At 43.0% G+C, this 25,230-nt stretch overlaps 1 protein-coding gene across 1 annotated transcript in view; it reads right to left on the bottom strand.

The window, feature by feature from the left end:
- PIK3C2G (phosphatidylinositol-4-phosphate 3-kinase catalytic subunit type 2 gamma) overlaps positions 1–25,230 on the bottom strand; it is a 372,244-nt gene that overhangs the window by 82,850 nt on the left and 264,164 nt on the right. The window contains exon 26 of the mRNA XM_034782026.1: positions 9,271–9,427. Within this exon, the coding sequence (XP_034637917.1) occupies positions 9,271–9,427 (157 nt within the window). The remainder of the gene's footprint in view (positions 1–9,270; positions 9,428–25,230) is intronic.

The following is a 25,230-nucleotide window of genomic DNA, read 5'->3' as shown; positions in this document are numbered from 1 at the left end:
CAACTAAACATGTTCAATGTGTCCAGCACATCTGTCCCTAGGCACTTTAAAATGTTAAAAAAAGAAGAGAAAAGTTTCTAATAAATGTTTAAAACACACTGACTTTGCACATTCCCCACACTGAGTTGAGATGATGGACTGTGTGAGAAAATCTTTCCCACCCATTGCTCAGAAAGAATACAAATATAACTTTACCATTGCTGCTTGAGCATGTACATTCTGCAATGAAATATATTTCCAGCGCAGACAGAAGTGCCCATTGATCTCAGAAGATTAAACCAAATAAAAGGGAAACATAGCTTTTGTTGTAAAGTGAAAGGGGGAGAAAAGAGAGATATTTGTTTTCCTTATTTCTTTCCATCTTTTCTATATTTTTAAATCAATGTGTTTGTATTTTGGGTTCTTTTCTCCTCAGCACCATGGCTGAGATGTTGCCTAATGTCTCAGGCTCTGTCTGGACTGCTGCTGGAACTGTGACAGCTTGAACACTGGTTATGCAGACGAGACTGAAAAATCACTGAGGTGAATTCAAATGGTTTAGTTTCCAAGAGAATCTTCCCCCCAGTTGGGAGGGATTTGGCAAATACAAAGAGGGCACAGGAGCACAGAATTAAAAGGGACCTTCTGGGTCATCGAGTTCTGTCTCCTGCTATCAGATAATCCTGGTAATAATTTATCAAGATCCATTTTAAAACTAGTTTGCCTCTTCTACTCCTATTGGGATGCTGTTCCAGAACCGCACTCCTCTGATGGTTATAAGACCTTCTTCTAACTTCTAGCCTAAATTTATTCCTGGCCAGTTTATATCCATTTGTTCTTATGCAAACATTGTCCTTTAGCTTAAATAGCTCTTCTCCTTTTCGGTGTTTACCCCCTGATGTATTTCTAGAGAGCAATCATGTCCCCTTGCAGTCTTCGTTTTGCTGGGTTAAACAAGCCAAGCTTTTCCAGTTATAAGGTAGGCTCCCCTCCATTCCCCTGATCATCCTAGGAGCCCTTCTTTGCACCTGTTCCAGTTAGAGTTCATCTTTCTTGAGAACGGGCAAGGCACAATAATAATATTTTGCACTTACAAACACATATTATTTATATATATATCTTCAAGCAGTTTACAAAGGACTGTAGGTACAAATATCCCCATTTTACAGCTGGGAGAACTATGGTGCAGAGAGGTGAAGTGTGTTGCCCATTGTCATACTATGCGTTGAGGCGGGTAAAGAATCCAGGTCTCTTCTAGTTTCCAGTTTGGTGCCCGAACTATCTTACACCAGATGCAGGTGGCATGGCTTGGACTCCCTACCCTGGGGATATGGGAAACAAGAGCCCAAGTGCTGGGGAAGCAGAAGGTTGTGTGGATAGGACTGACTTCTCTGCATTGCTCTGTCGGCTACTTTTCCCCCTGGCAGCATGGTTCCTTGAGGATCATCCAGCCCCTCCATCATCCATACTTTGTGTAGTTTCTTTCTTCTTGTATCAGAGGGGGCAAGGAGGGTTCCCAACATAGTGATGTTGGAGACTGATCAGACAAGACTTTGGGTATTTTCCAACTGGTTGTCCCAAGTACACATATGTTTGGGCACCCAGATGGCTTGGGCTACTGTACTTGATCATCACAGGTATTTTAGTTATCTGATGTAACTAGAGATAAGCCTGAGCCACAAACATTTGGATCAGGATTTCTAATCTCCCAAAGTATGGTAATGTTTGGATCTGCTCATAGTGAAAAGGAAGTGAAGGGCCAGCAGTAAGGGTGGACTCAGGTTTGGATGGAAAACACCTCCAAGGTTGTGGGGTAGGCCCATCTCTACATGAAATAATTAATTATATTAGTTCTGATACAGCACTTTTCACATACATCTCAAATCCCTTCACCAAGATGGGCAAGTTTCATTATCCCTATTTTACAAAAGGTATTTCTGAGGCATAGCAAGGTGGAGTGATTTGTTCAAGGACACAGAGTGACTCAGTGGCAGTGAATCTATATCTCCTTTCTCTCAGGGCTTGCCTATACTTACGCGCTGGTTTGGCGGCAGGCAATCGAACTTCTGGGTTCGATTTATCGCGTCTTGTCTGGACGCGATAAATCGAACCCAGAAGTGCTCCCCGTCGACTCCAGTAATCCTGCTCGGTGCGAGGAGTACGCAGAGTCGACGGGGGAGCCTGCCTGCTGCGTCTGGACCGAGGTAAGTTCGAACTAAGGTACGTCGACTTCAGCTACGTTATTCACGTAGCTGAAGTTGCGTACCTTAGTTCGAATTGGGGAGTTAGTGTAGACCAGGCCTCAGTAATGACTCTGTCTATTTCTTACTCACATTTTAGCAGAGAGCTGATTTGTTAGGCTTCCTTGGAGAACCAGCTATATAGACTTGTGATAGAAATTTCTATCTGGAAAATCCTGGATTTTACATGATTTTTTTTTTAACTAGTTGAATGCTGCTCATGCCCCGCAGAAATCCTCTGTTCTAGTTCATATTGATTCTTTAGTGAGAGGAAAGCTGATAAACTACAGGCTTTGTAGCTGAACTCTGCCAGCAAGGCTCATGGGCCTCCCACAGATATTTCTGCTTTTCAGAGTGATGGGAACTTCATGGCTTATTTCTTCCCTCGCTCCCAGGAGCATATACTGGTACTGCTGATATCTGGAAACATGCTGCTCACCACCAAGAGAATAAAGCATTAACTCCACACTGGGCCAAAAAATCTTGTGGTTCATAATCACAGTTTGCTGGAAGCCACTAGCAGTTACTGACCATTCAAAGCAGATAGAGTTTACAACCCCAATCAAGCACTGCACATTTTGAAACTGCCCTTATATAACTTCAGATTTGACTTTAAAATAACAACAACAAAACCTTATATAGACATCTCAGAAAGCAGAACTCAGACAGTGATATGTAGACAAGATGCAGATTTTCAGATATGCATAGAACTTTCCATTGTGGAAACTTGAGACTGCTTTTTCTGCATAAAATAAATATGAGATGGTTAGTTTATCTTTCCCTTCCTGCTATCATCTGGTATTTTGCATTAAAGTGAGCCCAAAGTAGAACTTCCCCATAGTCTATTTAATTTTCTATAAATTACCCTTTTTACTATACGTGATGGAGCAGTCTGCCCTTAAGAGTAGTAGGGCCTAATGGTCAGCCCATGTGGCATGGCCCTTTAAGAGTTTAAAAGGCCCAATTATATATACAAGGACCTGGGAGATATTAGGAGAAAGGAAGCAGTCCCAGGAATAAGAAGTATTCTGGAGGAAATACTGTTACTGTTTCTTTAAGGGCCAGGAACCTTGCAGAGAGGGGAAGGCAAGGGTCCCCTCCCTCCTCCTCCTCCCCAGCCCGTTGGGAATGAGCTGGGAAAAGGGACCAGCATAAAGGCTGCCTCCTCTCTCCTAGCAGGGCAGGCACCAGGAATACTAACTAGCTTGCTGAGCAGTCTGAAGCCTAAGGGAAAGGGGCCAGCTGAGGGAGAAGCTGGCAATGGCCTTATGGCTGGATAACCCATAACTCAGCTCAGGAGAGGACAGCTCTTACTTCAGAAGGACTAGAGAAAGTGAGTAAGAGAACTCAGCTCCAGGGAGGAGAGCTGGGGGGACTCCTGATTAAGGAGAACAGTCAGGGACTAACTAATGCAGCCCATTTGCAAAGGAGACTCCTGATTAAGGAAGGTCTGAAAGGAGTAACCCAGAGAAAGAACCAAAAAGGATTCCAGAAGCAGAGACTATTTACAGATGCAGGAAAGATGTGTCTCCTGAAGGAAGGAGTCAGAGGCTGCTTGCTGGACTGAGTGGGAGAGATGAGTGTCCCTGGGTGCAGCTGAGTAAGCTCCTATTTATGGCTATGGCTCTGGTTAATGAGATCAACCTGTGGCACCATGTCTGCTAGAAAGGAGTGTACCGGGGTGACCTCCATGCCACCACACTATGGCTCTTAGATTCTTTTAGTTTTGACTGGCTGCTTGTGTCATGGGGGGAGCCAAATTCCCCCTTCAGACTTCAATGAGACAAGTTGGGGCTTCTTCAATATGATGAGGCACTCACCTCTTGAGTGCCCTCCACTGGCTGGGTGTGGTACTGCAGTCTTTCCTGTCCCAGGCGCCACCTGTACGTTGTTGACCTTGCTTTGTAGGTCTTCAGTGGCTCAGCCCTCCGGCCAAGTCACTCAGTGTAAAATGGATGAACGGCTTCCAGGGTAGCAAAGTGTTCGACACACTGTCTGCCCTCAGCCCCATCTCTGGGCCCCTCTAAGTCCTGCCCTTCACTTGGGCTTCCCAACAGCCTTTTCCCCTTCTCAGGGCTTTGGCCACTTTGCAAGTAGGCCGGTGGGGAGACCACCCACTATGCTGGGTCCCAACCCAGGGACCCTATAAACACGTATCACTGCCTCCAGTTTGCTGCTGCTACTTCCCTGGGCCTTTTCCCATGTAGCCCCTTTCTCTTCATCCTTACCTCAGGGTTACAGTTGTCAAGTCTTCTCATTCCCAGGGCCAGTAGATCAGCCCATTGAGCTCCTCTGGTCAGAGCGGAATACCCATCCTCAGCCTTCTGGTCCTAGCCAGGGACTGACCTGCTTAGGCCTTGCAGTTCTTTTTATCGGAGCCTGCTGGGCTCTGATTGGCTGCTCCTACAAGGCCTCTCCAGGCCTAGGGTGACCAGATAGCCAGCGTGAAAAATCAAGACGGGGTGGGAATTAGTTGCCTATATAAGAAAAAGTCCCTAATATTGTGATGGTCCTGATAATATCGGGGCATCTGGTCACCATAGACTCATCTTCACTGCTCCTTCCCAGGATATGTGTGTGTGTGTCTGGGGGGGGAGGGGAATGGGGTAGGATCGCGGGGCCTCCAGCAGAAGGCCTCGAAGGGCCTGGTACACCCCATCACACTCAATCCCCTATGTTTGTTTTATTTCCTTTCTCTTTAGAAGAAATAAGAGCACCCATCCACAGGCTCTGAGTTCCCTGCCAGTTATTTACAATTACCAAATCAGAATGCAATACCATCAAGCTCATCCTTCCACCAAGCTGCAGCTTATAGTCAAGTGCTAACACTTCGCTGTATGTTGGCCTGTAGCTCAACCCCCATACTGCTCTTCAAAGGCCACGTGAAAAAAATGGAACCTGCAATGTGCCCTGAATGCCAACAGATCCAAACAACATGAGACTTGGGGCGGGAGGCCATTCCAGAGCTCTGTGGCCCTTGTGCAGAACACTGTCCCAGCATCCCCCTCTCTGTTATATGAAAAGGGCTCTAGCATCAACACCTCTGCTGACTGCAACCATTGCACTGTATTAAAGGGAAAGAGGTGGTCTCACAAGGGGACCTGGTACCAAGCAAGTTAGGGCTTTATGGGTTAAAACCAAAACTTTAAAAATCTATCCAGAAGCTCTCAGGTAACCAGCATGGATGTCCATGTTCACGGTCAAGCGATCAAATGGGGTCATGCAGGGATCATTTCTGGGTCCAGTTGTGTTCAATATCTTCATCAATGGTTTAAATAATGGAATAGAGAATACACTTATAAAGTTTGCGGATGATACCACACTGGGAGGGGTTGCAAGGGCTTTAGAGGACAGGATTAAAATTCTAAATGATTTGGAAAAACTGGAGAAATGGTCTGAAGAAAATGGGAAGAAATTCAATAGGGACAAATGCAAAGTAGTTCACTTAGGAAGGAACAATCAGTTGCACAAATACAAAATGGGAAATTACTGCCTAAGAAGGAGTACTGCAGAAAGAGATCTGGTCAATCTAAATATGAGTCAACAGGGTAACACTGTTGCCAAAAAAGCAAACATCATTCTGGGATGTATTAGCAGGAGCGTTGTAAGCAAGACACTAGAAGTAATTCTTCCGCTCTACACCACACTGATTAGGCCTCAACTGGAGTAGTGTGTCCAGTTCTGGGAGCCACATTTCAGAAAGGATGTGGACAAATTGGAGAAAGTCCAAGGAAATAAAAATTATTAAAGGTCTAGAAAACATGACTTATGAGGAAAGATTGAAAAAACTGGGTTTATTTAATCTGGAGAAGAGAAGACTGAGAGGGGTCATGATAACGGTTTTCAAGTACATAAAAAGTTGTTACAAGAAGGTGGATAGAACAAAAAGCAATGGGCTTAAATTGCAGCAAGGGCAGTTTTGGTTGGACATTAGCAAAAATTTCCTAACTGTCAGGATGGTTAAGCACTGGAAAAAATTGCTCAGAGTGCTTGTGGAATCTCCGTCACTGGAGATTTTTAAGAGTGGGTTAAGACAAACACCTGTCAGGGATGGTCTAGATAATATTTAGTCCTGCCATCAGTGCAGGGGACTGGACTAGATGACCTCTCGAGAGCCCTTCCAGTCCTATGATTGTCTATGATCTATGTACTCCCTATAGGGCATCCCATTTCATGCACCAGTTCTAACTTCAAAATTCTTTTAAGATGGGAAACACATGGCATATTTTGCAACGTATAATTTTCATTTTGGCCATAGGAGTGCAGTTTTGCTGCACATCAGAGGGTGCTCAGAGAGGTAAGATTTGGGGATCCTGTGCTGGGCACACACGATCCTTAGTGCCATGCAGTGCAGCATTGTGGAGTCAGAGATTCCATTGCTCCTTCCCTGGAGGAGCCCTGCAATGCACAGCCCAGCTGCTTGCTCTTTGCACTAGGCCTTTGATTTGGGCTTTACTGAGTAATCTCTCATCTGCAGAGCTGAAAGAGCTTTACAAACATTAATCAATAAAAGTCTCACATTACCCCTCTCAGCCTCAGTACCATTATACAAGGCACTGATAAAACATTCCTGTCTCTACTGGAAATACCTCATCCGGTGCATTCTAGGACTGCACGAGCCTTTTTCATGGCTGCATCACATTGACGGCTCATAGTCATCCTGCAATCAGCCAATACACCCACGTCTTTCAACTCCTTTGTCACATCCTACTGATACTTCCCCAGCTTATAGCAAAAATTCTTGTTGTTAGTCCCTAAAAGCATGACCTTGCACTTTGCACTATTAAATTTCACCCCATTTCTATTACTCCAGTTTACAAGATCATTCTTGTATGATATTCTGGTCCTCCTCTGTATTGGAAATACCTCCCAACTTTGTGTTATCTACAATTTTATTATCACACTCCCACTTTTTGTGCCAAGGTTATTAATTAAAATGTCAAATAAGACTGGTCCCAAGACCAATCCCTGAGGAACTCCACTAATAATCTCCCTCCAGCCTGACAGCTCACCTTTCAGCATAACTTGTCTTAGTCTCCACTTTAACCAGTTCCTCATCCACCTTTAAACTCTAATATTAATCCCCATCTTCTCCAATGTAACTAATAATTTATCAAATGCCTTACTGAAATCCAGGTAGATTAGATCTACTGCATTTCCTTTGTCTAAAAAAATCAGTTATCTTCTCAAAGAAGATCAGGTTGGTCTGGCATTTTCTACCTTTTGTAAAACCATGTTGTATTTTATATCAATTCCCATTCACCTCTATGTCCTTAACTACTTTCTCTTTCAAAATTTGTTCCAAGATCTTGCATACCACTGAGGTCAAACTAGCAGGCCTGTAGTTGACCAGCTCAATTCCCCCCCACACTTTTCTTAAAAATAGGAACTATATTAGCAATTCTCCAGTCACAAGGTATAACCCCCTAGTTTACAGGGTCATTAAAAACCCTTGCTATTGCCCTTGCAATTTCACGGGCCAGTTTCTTTAATATTCTTGGATGGAGATTATCCCCCCCCCCCCAATTTAGTCCCATTAAGCTGTTTTCGTTTGACTTCCACCTTGGATTTGGTAATATCTACCTCCATATCCTCGTTTCCATTAGCCACCCTGCCACTACCCCTAAGCTCTTCATTAGACTAATTAAAGACATAGGGCAGGTCTTCACTACGGGGGGGGGGGGTCGATTTAAGATACGCAAATTCAGCTAATAGCATAGCTGAATTCGACCTATCGGAGCTGACTTACCCTGCTGTGAGGACGGCGGCAAAATCGACCTCCGCGGCTCCCCGTCGACGACACTTACTCCCACCGCCGCTGGTGGAGTAAGAGCGTCGATTTGGGGATCGATTGTCGCGTCCTGACGAGGCGCGATAATTCGATCCCCGAGAGTTTGATTTCTACCCGCCAATTCAGGCGGGTAGTGTAGACCTAGCCTGAGACAAAGTATTTGTTTAGGTTTAGGCCATGCCTAGATAATCTTTAATCTCCACCCCATCCTCAGTGCTTAGCAGTCCCACTTCTTCTTTCCTTGTTTTCTTCTTATTTATATGGCTATAGAACCTTTTACTACTGGTTTTAATTCTCTTTAAGGTCCAACTCTGCTTGGCTTTTGGCAGTTCTCACTTTATCCTTACACTTTCTGACCTCCAAGAGGTAGCTTTGCTTGCTGATCCCTCCCATCTTCCATTCTTTGTAGGCTTTCTACTTTCTCTTAATCACCTGTTTGAGATGCTTGCTCACCCAGCTTGGTCTGCAACCCTTCCCTACGCATTTTTTCTCCTTGGTTGGGATGGAGGCTTCAGGTACTTTAAGTCAAAGTTGCAGAAACTAATTCCAACCCTCCTCCACATTTAGATCCTTGAATTTTTCAGGTCAGTCCACTTCCCTAACTAATTCCCTTAATTTTTTTAAGGTGGTTCTTTTGAAATCAAGGACCCTAGTTTATCCTTTCATTTAGTTTAAACTGAATTAGCTCATTATCACTCGAACCAAGGCTGTCCTTATGCATCCGAAGAAGTGGGCTGTAGTCCACGAAAGCTTATCCTCTAATAAATTTGTTAGTCTCTAAGGTGCCACAAGTACTCCTGTTCTTCTTTTTGCGGATACAGACTAACACGGCTGCTACTCTGAAACCTCTACAACCGGTTCTTCTATGAAGTCCTCATGTAGCCTTTTTTCCTTACTGTATTTATCCCAGTAACAAAGCATGACAGGATTCTACAATAATGGCTCCCGAAACACTGTAATGGCTGCAGTGTCCTAGATCAATCACCATAGGGTATTGTAACATAATGCAGTCTGTGAGTTTAGTCTAATTAGTTCACTTCTTTAATTCCGAACAGCGTTAGGAAATAGCAATTTGAAAACCTGGAATTAGGACCGGTGAAACTTTCACAAAAGAAAACCTTTTAATTTGAGTTGGTTCGTGGGTGTACAATGAGATTGACATTTACTGATAAAAATCTAATCCTTCTAAGCCTCGCTACAGGGGAAAAGAAAACAAGAGGGATTGAGGGGTTTTTTTGGTTACATCCCTGACCTTCTTACCATCTCCAGCAGGTTCAAGAGCAATTGGCTGTGTTTCCTGACTATATTATAAGCTCGACAGCAAAGTTCCACAAACTCTTGGAAGCGCTGTGGGGTTTTTCCACCTTCTGTGATGAAATACTCCATCTCTGAAGTGAAGATAAAAGGTGCTCGGTCCCTTGAAAAAACAAGATACAATGAAAAATGGCAAATCCTTTCAGATGGTTGAGCTTTTTAACTCCCTGTTAATATTTGTTTTCCCAATCTTTCCCTTCTCATTATTTCTTCCCTCCCTTCCTCCAGGGTGGATAACTCCATGCCAGAACACTCAGCGATGCTGACTAATTGTGACAGACACAGGTCTCTAGGTGAGATCTTCTTCATGCACATGGTTGTGCAGCAATTTGGGGAAGCCAACAACTGAACACGATTTTTTAAAATTTATTTTTAACTCTCACTGCTTCAGTTTCCCGACTCCCTGCCTCAGAATAATGGTCTTGATCTTGACGTATAGTCTCTCCTGATACTGAAATATTTAAAAGCTGTACTTGAAACAGAGTGGGATATAAATATAACTCCCTACCAGGCAAAAAGTGTATTTAAAATAAACAAAATCCCCCCAAAACCTAGGGTGCTTTTCTGCTTTTGAGTACACAGCTGTGAAGGGTTGGTTCTTATCTCAGCTGCACCAGAATAAATCCAGATAAACACTGTCTTTTATCCAGTTACTCTGGATTTAGACGGATGTAAAGTGCCAGCAGAATCTGGGCCCATGACTTGTTTTTTAATAACTCGTGGATTTTGTAGCTGTGCTATGGTATTGGAAAAATAACGAATTAGCCAGGCTTTTGCTAAAAATTCTCCCTTTTGACAGCTTCAGCACAGCCTGATATACTGTTTTATTCCAGCACAGAGAGAACTACTGCAGGATTTTATTCCTCATAACTGTGTATACCGATATATGTAAACAGATCAGAGAGCTATAACCCAGGTAATATACACAGTGGATTAGATGTAACCCTGAGCTAGAGGTGAGCCTGAGCCAACCTCCAGAATCTAAATATTCCCAAATCTTTGGGAGATTTGAACTCCAGATACACTTTTTACAGTTTGGGGCCCTCTCTAGTTAAAAATTCATTCAAGAGGGATCTGACCCCATTCCAGTTGCTGATTCTTCTCCACAAGAAACCTGAACATCTTCCCTACAAACAATTTCCATATCAGTATCGCCCAGCCCATTACCAGTCTCCGTAATCTTCTGCAGATACATGCTCTTTGTATGGCTGCAGTGATGAAGTTGAGTTGCATTGGATGCTCATGTTGGGGGATCACCCCACGCAAGACTGGCAGCTTGCTTTGCATTCCTACTGTTCTGAATAACCCCCCTTTCCCACAGTTTCTGAATTAAAGCCTCCCAGCAACCCTCTCTCTGCCTTTAAAAACTGTCCACATATATATAGGGCCCTACCAAATTCACGGTCCATTTTGGTCAATTTCACGGTCATAGGATTTTAAAAATCGCAAATTTCATGATTTTAGCTATTTAAATCTGAAATTTCACGGTGTTGTAATTCTAGGGTCCTGACCGAGAAGAGGATTGTGGGGGAGTTGCAATGTTATTGTAGGAGGGTTGCAGTATTCCCACTCTTACTTCTGCGCTGCTGCTGATGGCAGCGCTGCCTTCAGAGCTGGGCTGCCGGAGAGCGGTGGCTGCTGGCCGGGTGCCCAGCTCTGAAGGCAGCAGTGCAAAAGTAAGGGTGGCAACACTGTACCATGCCATTCCTACTTCTGAATGGCTGCTGGCAGCAGTGCTGCCTTCAGAGTTGGGCGCCTGTAACTGACGCTCTCTGGCCACCCAGCTCTGAAGGCAGAACAGAAGTAAGGGTGGCAATACTGTGATCCTCCCCCCTACAATAACCTTGCAACTCCCCCACCTCCTCTTTTTGGGTTAGGACCCCCAGTTTGGGAAACGCTGGTCTCCCCCATGAAATCTGTATAGCTTAGGGCAGTGGTTCTCAAACCAGAGGGGGGGGGGAATCCCAAAGTGGGTCGCGATCCCATTTTAATGGGGTTGCCAAGGCTGGCTTGGACTTGCTGGGGCCCAGGGCCAAAGCCCAATCCCGAGGGCTTCAGCCCTGGGTGGCAGGGCTCAGGTTACAGGCCCCCCACCTGGGGCTGAAGCCCTTGGACTTTGGCCCCTCGCCCTGGGGAGGTGGGGCTTTGGCTTTGCCTCCTCCCCACCACCCTGGCTGGCGGGGCTTGGGCAGCTTCAGGCTTTGGTCCCCCCCTCCTGGGATCCTGTAGTAATTTTTGTTGTCAGAAGGGGGTTGCAGTGCAATGAAGTTTGAGAACCCCTGATTTAGGGTAAAAGTACACAGAAGACCAGATTTCAGGGGGGAGAGACCAGATTTCATGGTCCGTGACACGTTTTTCATGGCCGTGAATTTGGTAGGGCCCTACATATAGGTGAAGTACACCTGGAAAGAACCCAGTTTGCCAAGGTTTAAGTCAAAAGGCCAAATACATTTTTTGTGCAACTTCATGGATTTTAATTGTGTTACACCAGGGGTGAAATTGAGCCCATAATATTCTCTCTTCTTTCCAATCTTTTCTGTATTGTGTAAAAAGCTGTCTCAGAACATCACTGCTGCCTTTTGGCTTTGTGATCTCTCTCTCTGGAGATTATGTGTCTCAATCACACATTATAAAACCACATCTATTACTGATCTCAATAAGCAATTTTTTTCCAGCCCAGTCTTTAATCCATCATTCAGCTTTTCTTAGAGACAGAAGTTATTTCCATCCCCTGCTTAACACAACTACTTCTCTTTGACATTAACCTCTAAATATTCCTGTATCATTACTGAAGGAGATTTGAACCGAGGACACTCACTGAAGTCAGCCTGGAAGATAGTCACAGAGCCAAGCCTGCAAAACTGATCATTTTCACCTAAAATTGGAGATGGGTCCAACCTCAAAACCTGGATTTCAATGCTCCTCCATCTTTGGTGGTGTTTGAAAACCAAACCTCAGTCTCAGATTTGCTGCAGGCAAGGCCGGCTCCAGGGTTTTTGCCGCCCCAAGCGGCGAAAAAAAAAAAAAAAAAAGCTGCGATTGTGCTCGGCGGCAGCAGCTCCACCGCGCCGCTTTCCTCTTCGGCGGCAATTCTGTGACAGGTCCTTCCCTCCGAGAGGGACCGAGGGACCTGCCGCCGAATTGCTGCCGAAGAGCCCGATGTGCCGCCCCTTCCCCTTGGCCGCCCTAAGCACCTGCTTGCTGAGCTGGTGCCTGTAGTCGGCCCTGGCTGCAGGGTCTTCTCTTTATAAGGGGCCTTGTTATATCTCCAGATATAAAGCACCCCTGTGCTCTGTGATGTTTAAAATCCATATCTGAATTCTGAGGTTTGCATCCATCTACACCAAGAAACAAGATATTCTGTGAAAGCACAATTATTCTAAAGCAAGGTCAAATCTCTCATATTAAATCAGCATCATGGTTATTTGAGCTGAAATCAGAAACTGCGAGTAACAGAGTTTTTTCGTGGAAGACACAGTTTGGGGTACAGAACGACTTTCATATGGCACAGGGGCTGCTAGCATTACGCAATTTTTGTAGGCTTTATTGAGCATGTAACTGGTATTTGACAGCTCTTATATGATTTGCAGCATTAGCTATGTTGCAAGAAGTTTTGGAACAGTTTACAAGGTTCTTAAATTTCTCAATTTCCTTCAAGTCTCCCTTCTAAGGTGCTGGACCTTTCCTCTTATATTCATCTGAAAAATATGATGTAGAAAATTGATTTTCTTTGGAACATTTAAGCCTGGTTTTGCGCAAGCTCTTCTGACATCACAGTCTCTCTCTTCCATGGTAACCAGATATTGAAACTCCAGGGCTGCAAGTATTTAATCCAGCTAAAAGCTCACAAAGGGAACACCTCCCAATTAAAAAAAAAAATAGCAACATGAAAAAGTATAACATAGGAGAGGAAACAAGAATCATCAATATGGGAAACAGAGGACATCTTAATTGAGATATCTTTAAAAACTAATTTTCAATGATACAAGGCTTTTAAAGGCTATGTAAAATACATCTAAAAAGGGTGAATTTCTGCCTGCTGCTTTTCAGAAGCCCTGTTTGAAATATAAAAAGCATGGAGGGGAAAAAGATGCCCCATAAATGACTCCTGAACTGCAAAGTGTAAACTGTACTTTGTCAACCCATCATACATGTTCAAGTTTACATCATCAGCAACAAATGGTGACTGCTGTTTCAGTCTATATAAGGAAAAGGTAATGTCTGTTCCAGAGCTGAAAAATCATCCTCTCTATCCGTACATATATAAACACATAGCAGCAAATGAAACAGAGGCGGCATGGGAAGAGGCTTATCTGTGGGCATACACTGTCTAATGCTACTGCACATGAGCATATGTTTGTTTGCCTGGCAGCGCTTTCTTCCTTGATGTGCACTGCCAGAAACTCAGTACATAGTGACATTCAATCAAAAAAATCAGCAGCTCATTAGAAGGCACAGGAATAATATCTATAACCGATATATGGCCCATTTGGATATAAATCTGCTAGGGATGGTGTTTCTATGCAGTCAACTACACAGACCTGAACATGAAATGGCACATTTTCCAATTCACCCAAGTCCTAACACATGCTACTGTTAGTATGACATCCAGATTGTCACAGTTTCAGGGTAATTGCATCTGTTTTTACCCTCTGTGGTCCCCTATTTAAGGTTTCTGGCTCCCAGATGTCATGTCTCTTGGATGAGACCCACATCTCTCTCCTGCCTGACGGGGGCTTTAAGGCAGCACAGTCCCCTGCCTTACACTGTGCCGCCTTAAAGCCAGTTTGTCTAACGGCCAGCCTCAATGTGTTGCTTTCTCTCCAAGGGCTATGAACAGTGTATTGCCAGCAGGTACATTGCCAGCAGTTACTGCATAGCTCTTTCTAAGGAAGCACCTTTATTTTTAAGGTCAAAGCATTACAGAGAAAACAGATTTAAAACATACTAAAATATTATGAGTTATTCATCAACCCTCATGCTACCCTAGTAGGCCAGAATCTTTTCAAACCTTCTACAAGAGTTGGAGTCCCCCTTGGATGGAAGGTCCGATCATTTGCTGGATCAGAAAGAAGATCCCGAGTCAGTTTAACTGTAGCCTTTTTATGACAGAAGCCCTTTCTTTGTCTGTAGGTCTCTGGAAAACCCAGTTTGAACATGCACATGCAAGCCACCCCAGGGGGTGGTATCTCTCTGGAGGTGTTTACAACTTAAGTGATTCACCTTAAATCATCATCCACTGTTTTTAGTTCCTGGAGGAACTAAAAGCAACCCTCCCCCACAGCTGCATACAACCCCTGGCCCACAGTGATACATAAACCATTCATAACCTTAATAACAATATGTTCCTCCAAAGATATTTCACGTAGTTTCAATGTTTGTCACACAGAGCATAAATAATTCATATAGTATATCACCACTAGAGGGGACCGAAAGAGCAAGGACTCCATATCATCACCAACATGTGCATGAATGAGGCCCCGTGGGCCAAAATGCAGATCTCCATTAAACCTGTGTTTCTTCAGTTAAATCAGTGGGGTTGCATGTACCTAACAGAGAAGATTTGTAGCCCCCAACATGGGAGAGTTCACTTCTTATTTTCTGTTTCCGTGCTGCATTTATGGGGCAACATAGTAAGTAGGAGATTTGGCCATGACTATGTCTCCATTTTGAAAGGCCACACAAGCTTTTTTTCACCATATTATGCCCTCTATCTTACAAGGGGAGCACAGGGGAGCATCTTCTTTAGTGTAAAAGTCTTTTTGCGAAAAGCTAGTGTAACTTGGCCTTGACCATGTACCTGCAGCATAAAAGCAAAATCAGGCCTCCTTTCTTCACTGCAAGCTGTGCCTCAGATGTAGGGTGACTAGATAGCAACTGTGAAAAAATGGGGCCTGGAAGGTGGGGGGGGAGGGGTAAGAAAAAGTCCCAAAAAACAGGACTATCCCTTTAAAAACGAGACGTCTGGTCACCCTCCCCAGATGGGATTAATGGATCCTCTAGTTTTTTACAGTGGAAGTATTTCAACAAACAAGGGAATGCACACACTTAGGGCAAACAGGCTTCTATATAGTACTGGGATTTCAGGGGGTATATTTTGCTATAGCTGTGACCTAGGTTTATTAAATTAATCCAAGGAAAAGCAAGCCCAGTGATGAATGTCACTGTTTATTGCTGTCAGATCTTCCAAATGTTCATGAGAATGCTTTTTAGTGTCCCTCTGGAGGCTAAGAATGTTTGGATGGTATGATATGGGAGGCAGGGAAGAAAGCAAGCCTCAAGTTATTGGATAGCTCATCAGGCATAACAACAAACAAATTAGTGATAAGGAGAATATTTACCAGGACTTTACCATTGGCTGGAAACTTGCTACATCCCTAGAGTTGCAGAACAGTAAGATCCCTAGGGTTTACTGACCACTGGGATGAAACATTTGAAATAAGCTGATAATGAAGTTTATGAGTTTATTCCAGTTTTCCCTACTCTGAATCCCACGGTATGGAACATGTTGTTTCCAGTGAGAAAGATGTCTCAACTTCCTCCTTTATTTAGTAACTGGAGCACATGAGCCAAACTGCAAGTGACCTTTTCCCTAATTCAATCTAAACTTCCCATTGTGCTGTTAGGGGAAAGTTTGTTCTAGTCACACCACAAGAGATGTAACGAGAAGCATGTCAAAGATCAGTTTAACTTTAGATACAGTTCAATTTCTCATATGAACACAGAAGAAAGAGCGTGAGAAACCACACAGAACTTTGACTAGTTTAAAATCAGTTGCTCCATCCATTCACCCAGCCACCCACATATACACACTGGGTTTTCTAAAATCATATAGGCTGACTCATGAATAAGTAGTAGCACTCAGTAGGAGTGACTAGAACTCAGATGCAGTCAGTAGAAAAGTAAAGGTTTTAGTTAGTGTTTGAATGTGGATATCATTTATTCTTCTGCAAAACCAAAAGGTTCTTTAAATAATGCACAGCATTATTTTTTAATTCAAGTACTTATTTCTGTAGGTTTTTTAATTCAGGTGCTTATTTCTGTAGGTTTGGCAAGGAAGGACAAACTCTGCATACACTATAGAAACAAGACTATACAGTAAAATTTGCCTTAAGCAACCACTCAAAAAGGTGAACAAACATCAGCTCTGTAACAAAGGTGATCTCCTACTTTAGGAGAGCTATACAGTATTTAGTACGTTTGAGGTTCATTTGGGGGAATAAGACTGGCGATAGACTAAGAACAGTAGTCTGTTATACAAGGGTATTTATTTAATGGGTGGCATAAAAATATTTTTGAGTGATCTCATGGGTGAACAGCAGCTCTGAGCCATGTGTAGAATACAAAAAATTACCCAAATACTCCGTAACTTCTTAACTAGGTATAGAATTAATGAATCAGATCACCCACTGATCAAAAGTTAAAATGAAAAAGCATTTTTATAATCAAAATATTCAATGTTACAATGTTTTTTATTCTTAAGTCTACATCAGTTCAAATACAATCCAGGCTGTTGGAGCCTGTAAAGTAACAATCAAATACAAAGATATTTACAGGATGTGTTCAGAAGCAAAGAGGATTTAGGGTCTGATCCAAAGTCTACTGAATTCAATAGAGAGACTCTCACTGACTACATTAGGCCTTATCAGGTTCTTAGTAAGGAGTCACCAAGCAAGAATAAAAAGTGGGTTGCCCCATGTGCTTAGGAAAAAAAAAAAAGAGGAAGTTACACAAAGCCACTGGTATGCTGTCCCCTGGTTCACTGAAGTTATGACCACATGTGAGCATCACTAGTGCATGCTTCATGTGGATCGGTGAAAAAGTAGGCATGGTCAGTGAAAACTTAAGCAAGGCCAGAGGGAAATTTGCAGCACTGTACACCGTCCCAACCACTGTTGAACCCCACACAGCACTAGGGCAGTGTAAAGTGAGGTTTCTTTGGGGACTCTGAGTGCATGGCACCTTGGAATTATGCACTGTATCCTTGGGCTGGTGCCTGGGTGTACAGCGAGCTCAGTGAATGTGTGTGTCATAGACAAAGTCGTGGTCATATCCTTTATGTTAATTTAATGCATTTGACCTCTTACAACTTTAAAATATATACTTAAAATCTATGATACAATAACTAAGATCTGAGCAACACAGTTCAATAAAATGCACATTTCCCCCCAAACTCTGTGTAAACCTTCAAAACGATTGAACATTCCATTCTGTATTTTGCTAGTAGATTAGCCAAAAGCTACTCCTGCTCCCACCAAAATGAACAGCATTTTTGCCATTGACTTCAGTGGGAGCAGGATCAGCCCCAAAGCTGCCAGTTACATTGCCTCTGGCTCATTGTAAATCTATATTCAGTTGAGACTTCTCTTTACTAAAGCAGACAATACAGAAGTGTAGAACTTCCAGACAGCTCCAAGTTTTTATTTAATTAATTAATTTATTTGCAAACTCTTGCGAAATAAAAAGCAGGGATATACCTTGTTGAGACCTCTATTCTTCCAACTATCTAGGATTTTTATACTGTGACAAAGTTCCTCCTCTATCTTGGTGGGTCCTGCGCTTATTGGCGGATTTTCTTGCCGCGGAGATTCACCATGTGGGATGGGGAACAGCCCAGAGACCTTCCCCTCTGGAAGAACCCACAGTCCAGGTCAACTGGGAGGTTTGGGGGGAACTCAGGCCCGCCCTCTACTCCAGGTTCCAGCCCAGGGCCCTGTGGACTGCAGCTGTCTATAGTGCCTCCTGTAACAGCTGCATGACAGCTACAACTCCCTGGGCTACTTCCCCATGGCCTCCTCCAAACACCTTCCTTATTCTCACCACAGGACCTTCCTCCTGGTGTCTGATAACGCTTGTGCTCCTCAGTCCTCCAGCAGCACACCCTCTCACTCTCAGCTCCTTGCGCCTCTTGCTCCCAGCTCCTCACACTCGCACCACAAACTGAAGTGAGCTCCTTTTAAAACCCAGGTGCCCTGATTAGCCTGTCTTAATTGATTCTAGCAGATTCCTGATTACTCTAACAACAAGGAGTCTGGTGGCACCTTAAAGACTAACAGGTGCCACCAGACTCCTTGTTGTTTTTGTAGATACAGACTAACACGGCTACCCCCTGATACCTGATTACTCTAGTGCAGCCCCTGCTCTGGTCACTCAGGGAACAGAAACCTACTCATCCAGTGACCAGTATATTTGCCCTCTACCAGACTCCTGAACCCCACTGGTCTGGGTCTGTCACAATACATATCCCTGTATGTCTAAAGAGAACAGTCTATCCCAAATAGCAATTGCACATTAAAACCATTAGAAGAGACAAATGATTGAGCAAGTTTTGAACAGCCTGCCACCTAAAGTTAACCAGAATTTATTTCTCCAGAGGGATTTCTCCCAGGTTTTGTTTTTTTTCCTTTTAAACCTTTATTTATTGCAACAGACATTTGGGAGGCTTCAATACACAGAACTCATGGTGAAGTGCTTTTGAAGTCAGTGAGGGCTGGGGATCCACAAAGGGACATAAGCGTTGTGACACCCATTGTCACAACAGCTAACTTTTAGGTGCCTACAAAATCACTGGGACAATAATGGGATCCACAAAGCCTGAGTGAGGCACCTAGGCTCTATACAATCAATGGGGAGCGATAGGAACCTTAAAATGGGATCTACAAAAGCCAGCAAGCTGGGTGGTTCCCCGCCTAAGCTAGCCAATGGGAGATGCTGATGAGGGGATGTGTCCTAACCTCTATCCCTCTCAGGGAGATAGGTACCTAAGTCCAGGCTGCACAGAGGCATCTATCCCCATTAGTGCCATGTGAACAAGGGGAAGATAGGTGTTCCTCCACCTAATTCATATGCAGGGCATGATCTAGTAGGCTTGCTCACAGGCCACCAAATGCCACATAGAACAGCAGATCGAAGGAGGAGAAACTCCCTCATCATCTTTAGCCCAGTGGTTAAGGTGCTCATTGAAATCCCTGGTTCAAGTCCCCCCTTAGCCTGAGAAGCGGGGAGCTGAACAGAGATCTGCCATCTCTCAGGGAGGTGCCTTAGCCACTGGGCCATGGAATGATTCCCCTCTTTTTCTGGCCCCAATAAATAGTTAATTGTTCAATAATTTAATTAACAGTGGAACAACGTGAATAGAGGTCTCCCTCAATCTCTCCTATGAGAATATTCCATAACCCAGTTAAAGCACTAATTTGACAGGTGGCAGATCCCTGTTCAAATTTCTTCTTATCAAGTTGAGAGGGGACTGGAAGCAGGGCTGTACCCTAGGTGAGTACCCTAAGCACTTGGCTAAAAAGAGCTTCTCTCCCACACTGTTTTGTGTGGAGTTGGGCCACCGGTGAGCATGTCTACCAGATCAGGCCCCATGCACGACCGAGGTGGAGGAAACCCTATCTTCCTCCGGTTCTTGAATCGCTCTGGGGCTTAGGTGAGGGAAAGGCACCCAGGTGCCTAGAGGCAGGCAGCAGTGTGCATAGCAAGAGCCAGAAAGATAGGCACCTAAGGAAATCTTCACTGCAAAAACGTAGGTGCTGAAAGAATTTTGGTATCTACAGGGTTAGGCGGTAGCCAAGTGAGGTTTTTGTGGATCGTAGTGGTGCCTAAAAGTGGAACTTAGGCACCTAAATCTGGGGGTTAGGCACCTAAGTACTTTTGTGGATCTGGGGCTGAAAGTTCTGAGCCTGGAGGAATTGTGGGAATGGCCCTTCAGAATAGGAGTGTTATGTTTTGATGCACAGTCCTTAGCTGAGCAGGGGCCATCAATCAAGCTTATACCCAGTCTGCCAGAAAACCTGGTTTTAACACTGGCCATTTCCTACCGTTTGTCCTGCTTCTGGAGATACAGACAGCAGAGGGGGGGGGAAAAGTTGTGCTTTTCACTGAAATCTCTTTTTGATGCTAGTTTCACTCAAATAAGTTATTATATTAGCATCCAGGACAGTAATTTTCCAAGCACGGGATTTTCAAAGGCATCACTGTTTTATGGGAATTGTGCTCCTAAGTCACGTCAGTGCTTTGGAAAATCCCACCCTGATTAACTTATAGATATAGAGCCCAATCTACGGCTATTGGAGGCTATGGCAATTCTCCAATTGAGCTTGGAAGTACTCATAATATATGTCCCAGACTGGATCTGATTTCCAGCTAGCATGATATAACTTGTTCAAGAGGCAAATTGCTCTTGATTTCGAACAGTAGTTTCTCATATTCTTCTGTAATTATTGAGCAAGTTCTTCAAGGTATTCAAGATATTTTCTTCCTTTTTTAAAAAATAGTTGACACATGTATACTTAGGCTTGGCAGAATTTGATATTTACTTTTCATAAATGTTTATTTTTAAGCATATTTTTTATCCATTTAAATTTTCACACTCGAGGGAAATTAGGTGGGGTCAGACAATAATTATTTAATGGCTGTAGATGTTAAGATTTGAAAACTTAAAGATTTCTAACAACTAAAACACAAACTTTCAACATCACATGTAAAAATAAACCATGTAAATAGCCTTATATCAAACTGTAATAAGTTCTCAAGCTGCATTTTTCCTACTTTACTTATATATCAATTTCGATTATTATAGATGGAAATATTTTTTCATCAGTTTGTATGTGTACAGTGAAACCAACCATTTACCAATAAAAATCTAGTACTTCCAAGCACATATATATATGTGTCTACTATATATATATATATATAGTAGACACATTCTTAACTTAAATTTCCCCGTGCGATTAGCACATTGTATATACTCTCTGTCCTGGCCAATATTCAAGGAAACATTTATCTCACTGGACTGGCCTATGCTATAAGATGTAACCATGTCTGAACCTGGCAGTCAACAATCATGCTAATTGAATCAGGATTTAATTATGGTTAGCTGACATGATGCAGAGCATGTTATAAATCCCTGTATACACTTGGTTTAACTGTGCTAAGACCCAGTATAGCTAACACAGTTGCTGACAACTGTTTATAGGTGGTTACATTTCATAGCATAAACCAAGGCATTGTGGTATCTTTCTCTTTAGGGACTCATCTGGAATGGTCTTTTCTAGTAAGGAAGTTGGCAATGGACATGCCATTGCAAGCAGAAATTGTGGTCAGAGATCTGTGAATGGTTTTTCAGTTGGATGTATTGGCATTTTGCCAGCCACAATCACCCCTCTATGCTGTTATCTGACCACAAAGTTTGAACAAGAAATTCACTTCTCTCAGAGGAGTTCATCCACTTGCACATCAAATAGGGCCCAAGCCTTAAAAAAAGGACCACAACTCATAAAACATGCACTATGATCTAAAGATCAAGAAGTCTAGAATGTTTTTCAATCATTGTCTCTTACTACTTTGTGGCACAGACCCGTCGCTTATATAGACTGATCAAATGGCACCATCAGAGTCTGGTTTAGACAAGCTTAGGTGCCTAAAGCTAGGACCATAACTCCATATTTAGGCACCCGACTAAGTGGTCTGAATTTCTGAGGTGCTGGCAACCAGCTATCAGACCATTTATTTGGGTGCTTTAATACAGTTTTAAAAATACGTAAGTTTTGGACACTCATGTTTTAAAATGTTGGCCACAGTTTTCTTGATACTGTAAATAATTGTTTTCTAAAAGCATCTCATTTTGCAGGTGGCAAGGAGTTTATTACCAGCTGCTTCTGATGTAACATATAGAGGTGAGTGAGAGAGTTCAGCTGGCTAACAGTGATCACTACACAAATGATTTAGATATTCTGTAAGAATGACTTCCCCGTGGATAATAGCACTGATTAACTCTCAAAAGGCAAATTTTACAACTATTAGGAAAATGGTTTAAAATAAACTGAATGGTAGGGAAAAAACAAACAAACAAACAAAAACACTAGAGTTTCAGCCAATGGACTATTCAATGACAGAAGGTTGTTCAAAACACACAATATCAGAGGTATAGGATATCTGTTTATCATTAAGCAAAAAAAGATGAGACTAAAACCATGATGATTCAACAGCAAGGCACAGGAATTCCTTAGGGCATAGATGGAAATTCTGCACAAATGACATATCTAATCTATCTATAATAGACTGGAGCACATTTTCCAGATAAGGATAATGGGCAAAGGGTCAGAATGAAGAAGAAACAACATTATTAAGATCAAGCAATACAAAATTCTTTAAATGCACTAGACCAGTGTTTCTCAACCATTTTGACACCAGGGACCAAGGCTTGCTGCCTTACTGAACTGTCACGGACCGCTTGAGAGAAAAAAAAATGAACAGTGCTTCACTGGTATTTCTTGCTGTTTGTTCTTACCAGGCCCCCATGCCCCCTTGGCTTGGGCCAAAACTTTGAAAGGTCTCAATTCTGCCTTCTTCCTGTTCTACTCCTCTCATGGTACTGCTCTGCTACCTACCCCAATACAGGAGAACTAACAACTTAAAATGCATTGTTCAAAAATTTTAAGTAACACAACTTTCAAACGCCTGAACAGCAAATGTAACTTTTCTTGTCTGCATAGTAAACGCTGGCATTTTTATCTGTTTGAATAATCAAAGTGGTGCTTTCCATACCTTCTTAGTTGCAAAGATGTGAACTGCTTTCTGAAGGTCCACAGTCTGAGCCAGCTCATGCTCTATTGGTTGCAAGACCAACCAGCCTCTTCTGTGTCATTGTGGAGCGTAGATGTGTTTTTATTAACTTCAGCTTGGAGAAGCTGCGTTCTCCACTGGTAACTGTTACAGGAAGTGTTAGAAGTATGCGCAGAGCAACAAAAGCATTTGGAAAGAGGGAGATCATCTTATTTGTGCACATATATTCCAGAACAGTCTTTGGAGTTTATCCTGCTGAAATGTATCTTGAAAGGTCTTTCAGTTCATCACCTAAATCACTCGCATCAATATCGCGCATGTCATCATGTGTCAACACTGTCTCTAGTGCCCTGCATTGCTGGTGTAGGTCTTCTTGAGATATAGTAAGGAGTTTTGGAATATCATACAACATCCCAAATATACTGCTGTGTTCCTTGAGCTGCATGAAACTTCAGCTGACTGTATTGCACAATCTAGCACCTGGTTAAAGAATTCAACTTTGAATTATTGTTTGGGGTCTCTTATGGGATTATCCCATGCCTCATAATCAAAATGTCGTCTTCTTCGGTAACTCTTGTATTCTTGAATGGGTGGGAAAATAGCTTCAGTGTGAAGTTCCTCTGCCAACTTCTGTGCACTGTTCAGAATGTTTTGAAATCCCTCATCTGACCAGTAAGACTGTAGGTATGACTTTGCTTTGTCCAATTGTTCCATTGCTCCAGATATATCAAGGTCAACACCTTGGAGTCTCTTGCTTACAACATTTATTTCAAACAATATGTCATGCCACAACACTAAGCACCACAGAAATTTGAAGTTATCTATGTTTCTGGTGATTCCATTTCCCTCTGCCACTGTTCTCCCACGAACAGTTCCTGTCATAGCATTATCCTCCATAATGGCAACTATGGCATCATCGATCTTCCCAATTTGGTGTTAGATAGGCTTTATCGCCTCCACTCAACTTTCCCCTCGTGCGGCACTCAGTGGTTTCAGTGTCAGAGAGGATGTTCCCAGATGTTGCTTCAAAAGCTGCCACTGATGAGTTGATGCCGAAAAAAATACATAGATGCTTTGAATTACATTAAAAAATTCAGCAGCCTCACTAGAAGCTGATGCTGCATCACTGACCACCAGGTTCAATGAATGAGAACTGCATGGGACAATAAAAACTTGAGGGTTTAACTCTCGGATCCGTGTCTGCACTCCTCTGTTCTTTCCTCTCATGTTGGCACCATTATCGTAGCCCTGACCTCTCATGTCAGCTATCGCAATTCCTGTATCTTCCAGCTTTTTAAGAAGCACATTTGTCATACCAGCTCCTGTAGTATCATCAATGTAAATAAATTCTAGAAAATGCTCTCTGACAGTCACCATTGCAGGGATATTTTCACTAGGTTCTGTTGTTGTTACAAAATGCACCATTAAAGTCATTTGTTCTGTATGGCTGATGTGCAGTCCAGAATAACAGATTAATACCTTGCTGACTTCGGATCTGCCACAATCTTGTTTGACTTTTGTTGCCAGTAATTGTATGATCTCATTTTGAATTGCATTTCCAAGGTAGTGGTGTGTGTACATTTCTTGGGTGGTGACTCTTCTTAGATGCTCCTGGAGTACAGCATCAAACTCAGCCATCAGCTCCACAATTTTAAGGAAGTTTCCATTGTTTGGTACATACAGCTGATCTGAAGTGCCACGCAGTGCTAGGTTTTGGGTAGCAAGCATTCTCACAATGGCAATGAGCCTTTTCAGAACATTTTGCCAGTAAAGAGACTCTGATGCAATCTTCTCTTGATGCTGATCATTTATGGTGGCCTTTAACCTTAGTCTCATCTCAAGCTCTTTCTACATGTGGAGTGCTCTCTGGTGATTTGCTACCTTCTCATGGCATGCCAGATTTCTAGCCAGATTTTTTCCAGTCCTTTGTTCATGTAGAACCCAATATGGCTGGAACATTAGACTGGAATAACAGTTTTGCAACAAAAACAGTATGCAGCATTCTGGGTTTTTGAGTACATAAGCCATGGCCTCTCCACTTTGTCACCATTGGGGATTTCACACCAGTAATATGTTGGATGGAAATTTCTATTTTCACTGTCTTTGGGGAACATCAAGTTTTTCACTTGCTGTGGCCCATGAAGTACAAGGAAGACCCTCAGGCTACTGATCAAGTGGGTCCACAATCCCGGATCATCTAGACTTAAGGAATTAAACTCAGCAGCAGCTGTTTCTTGCGCCTCCACCACACTCTTCTCTGATCTACACTTTTCTTCAGGAATGTGCATGGTTACATCCATTTGAGATGGAGATATGGATGCTGCAGTAGCTGCCAGGTCA

Source organism: Trachemys scripta, chromosome 1 (assembly GCF_013100865.1).
Source record: "Trachemys scripta elegans isolate TJP31775 chromosome 1, CAS_Tse_1.0, whole genome shotgun sequence".
In the NCBI taxonomy this organism is placed as follows: Eukaryota; Metazoa; Chordata; order Testudines; family Emydidae; genus Trachemys; species Trachemys scripta.
The sequence above is the reverse complement of the archived record's forward strand: the minus strand, read 5'-3'. Positions and strand labels throughout refer to the sequence as shown.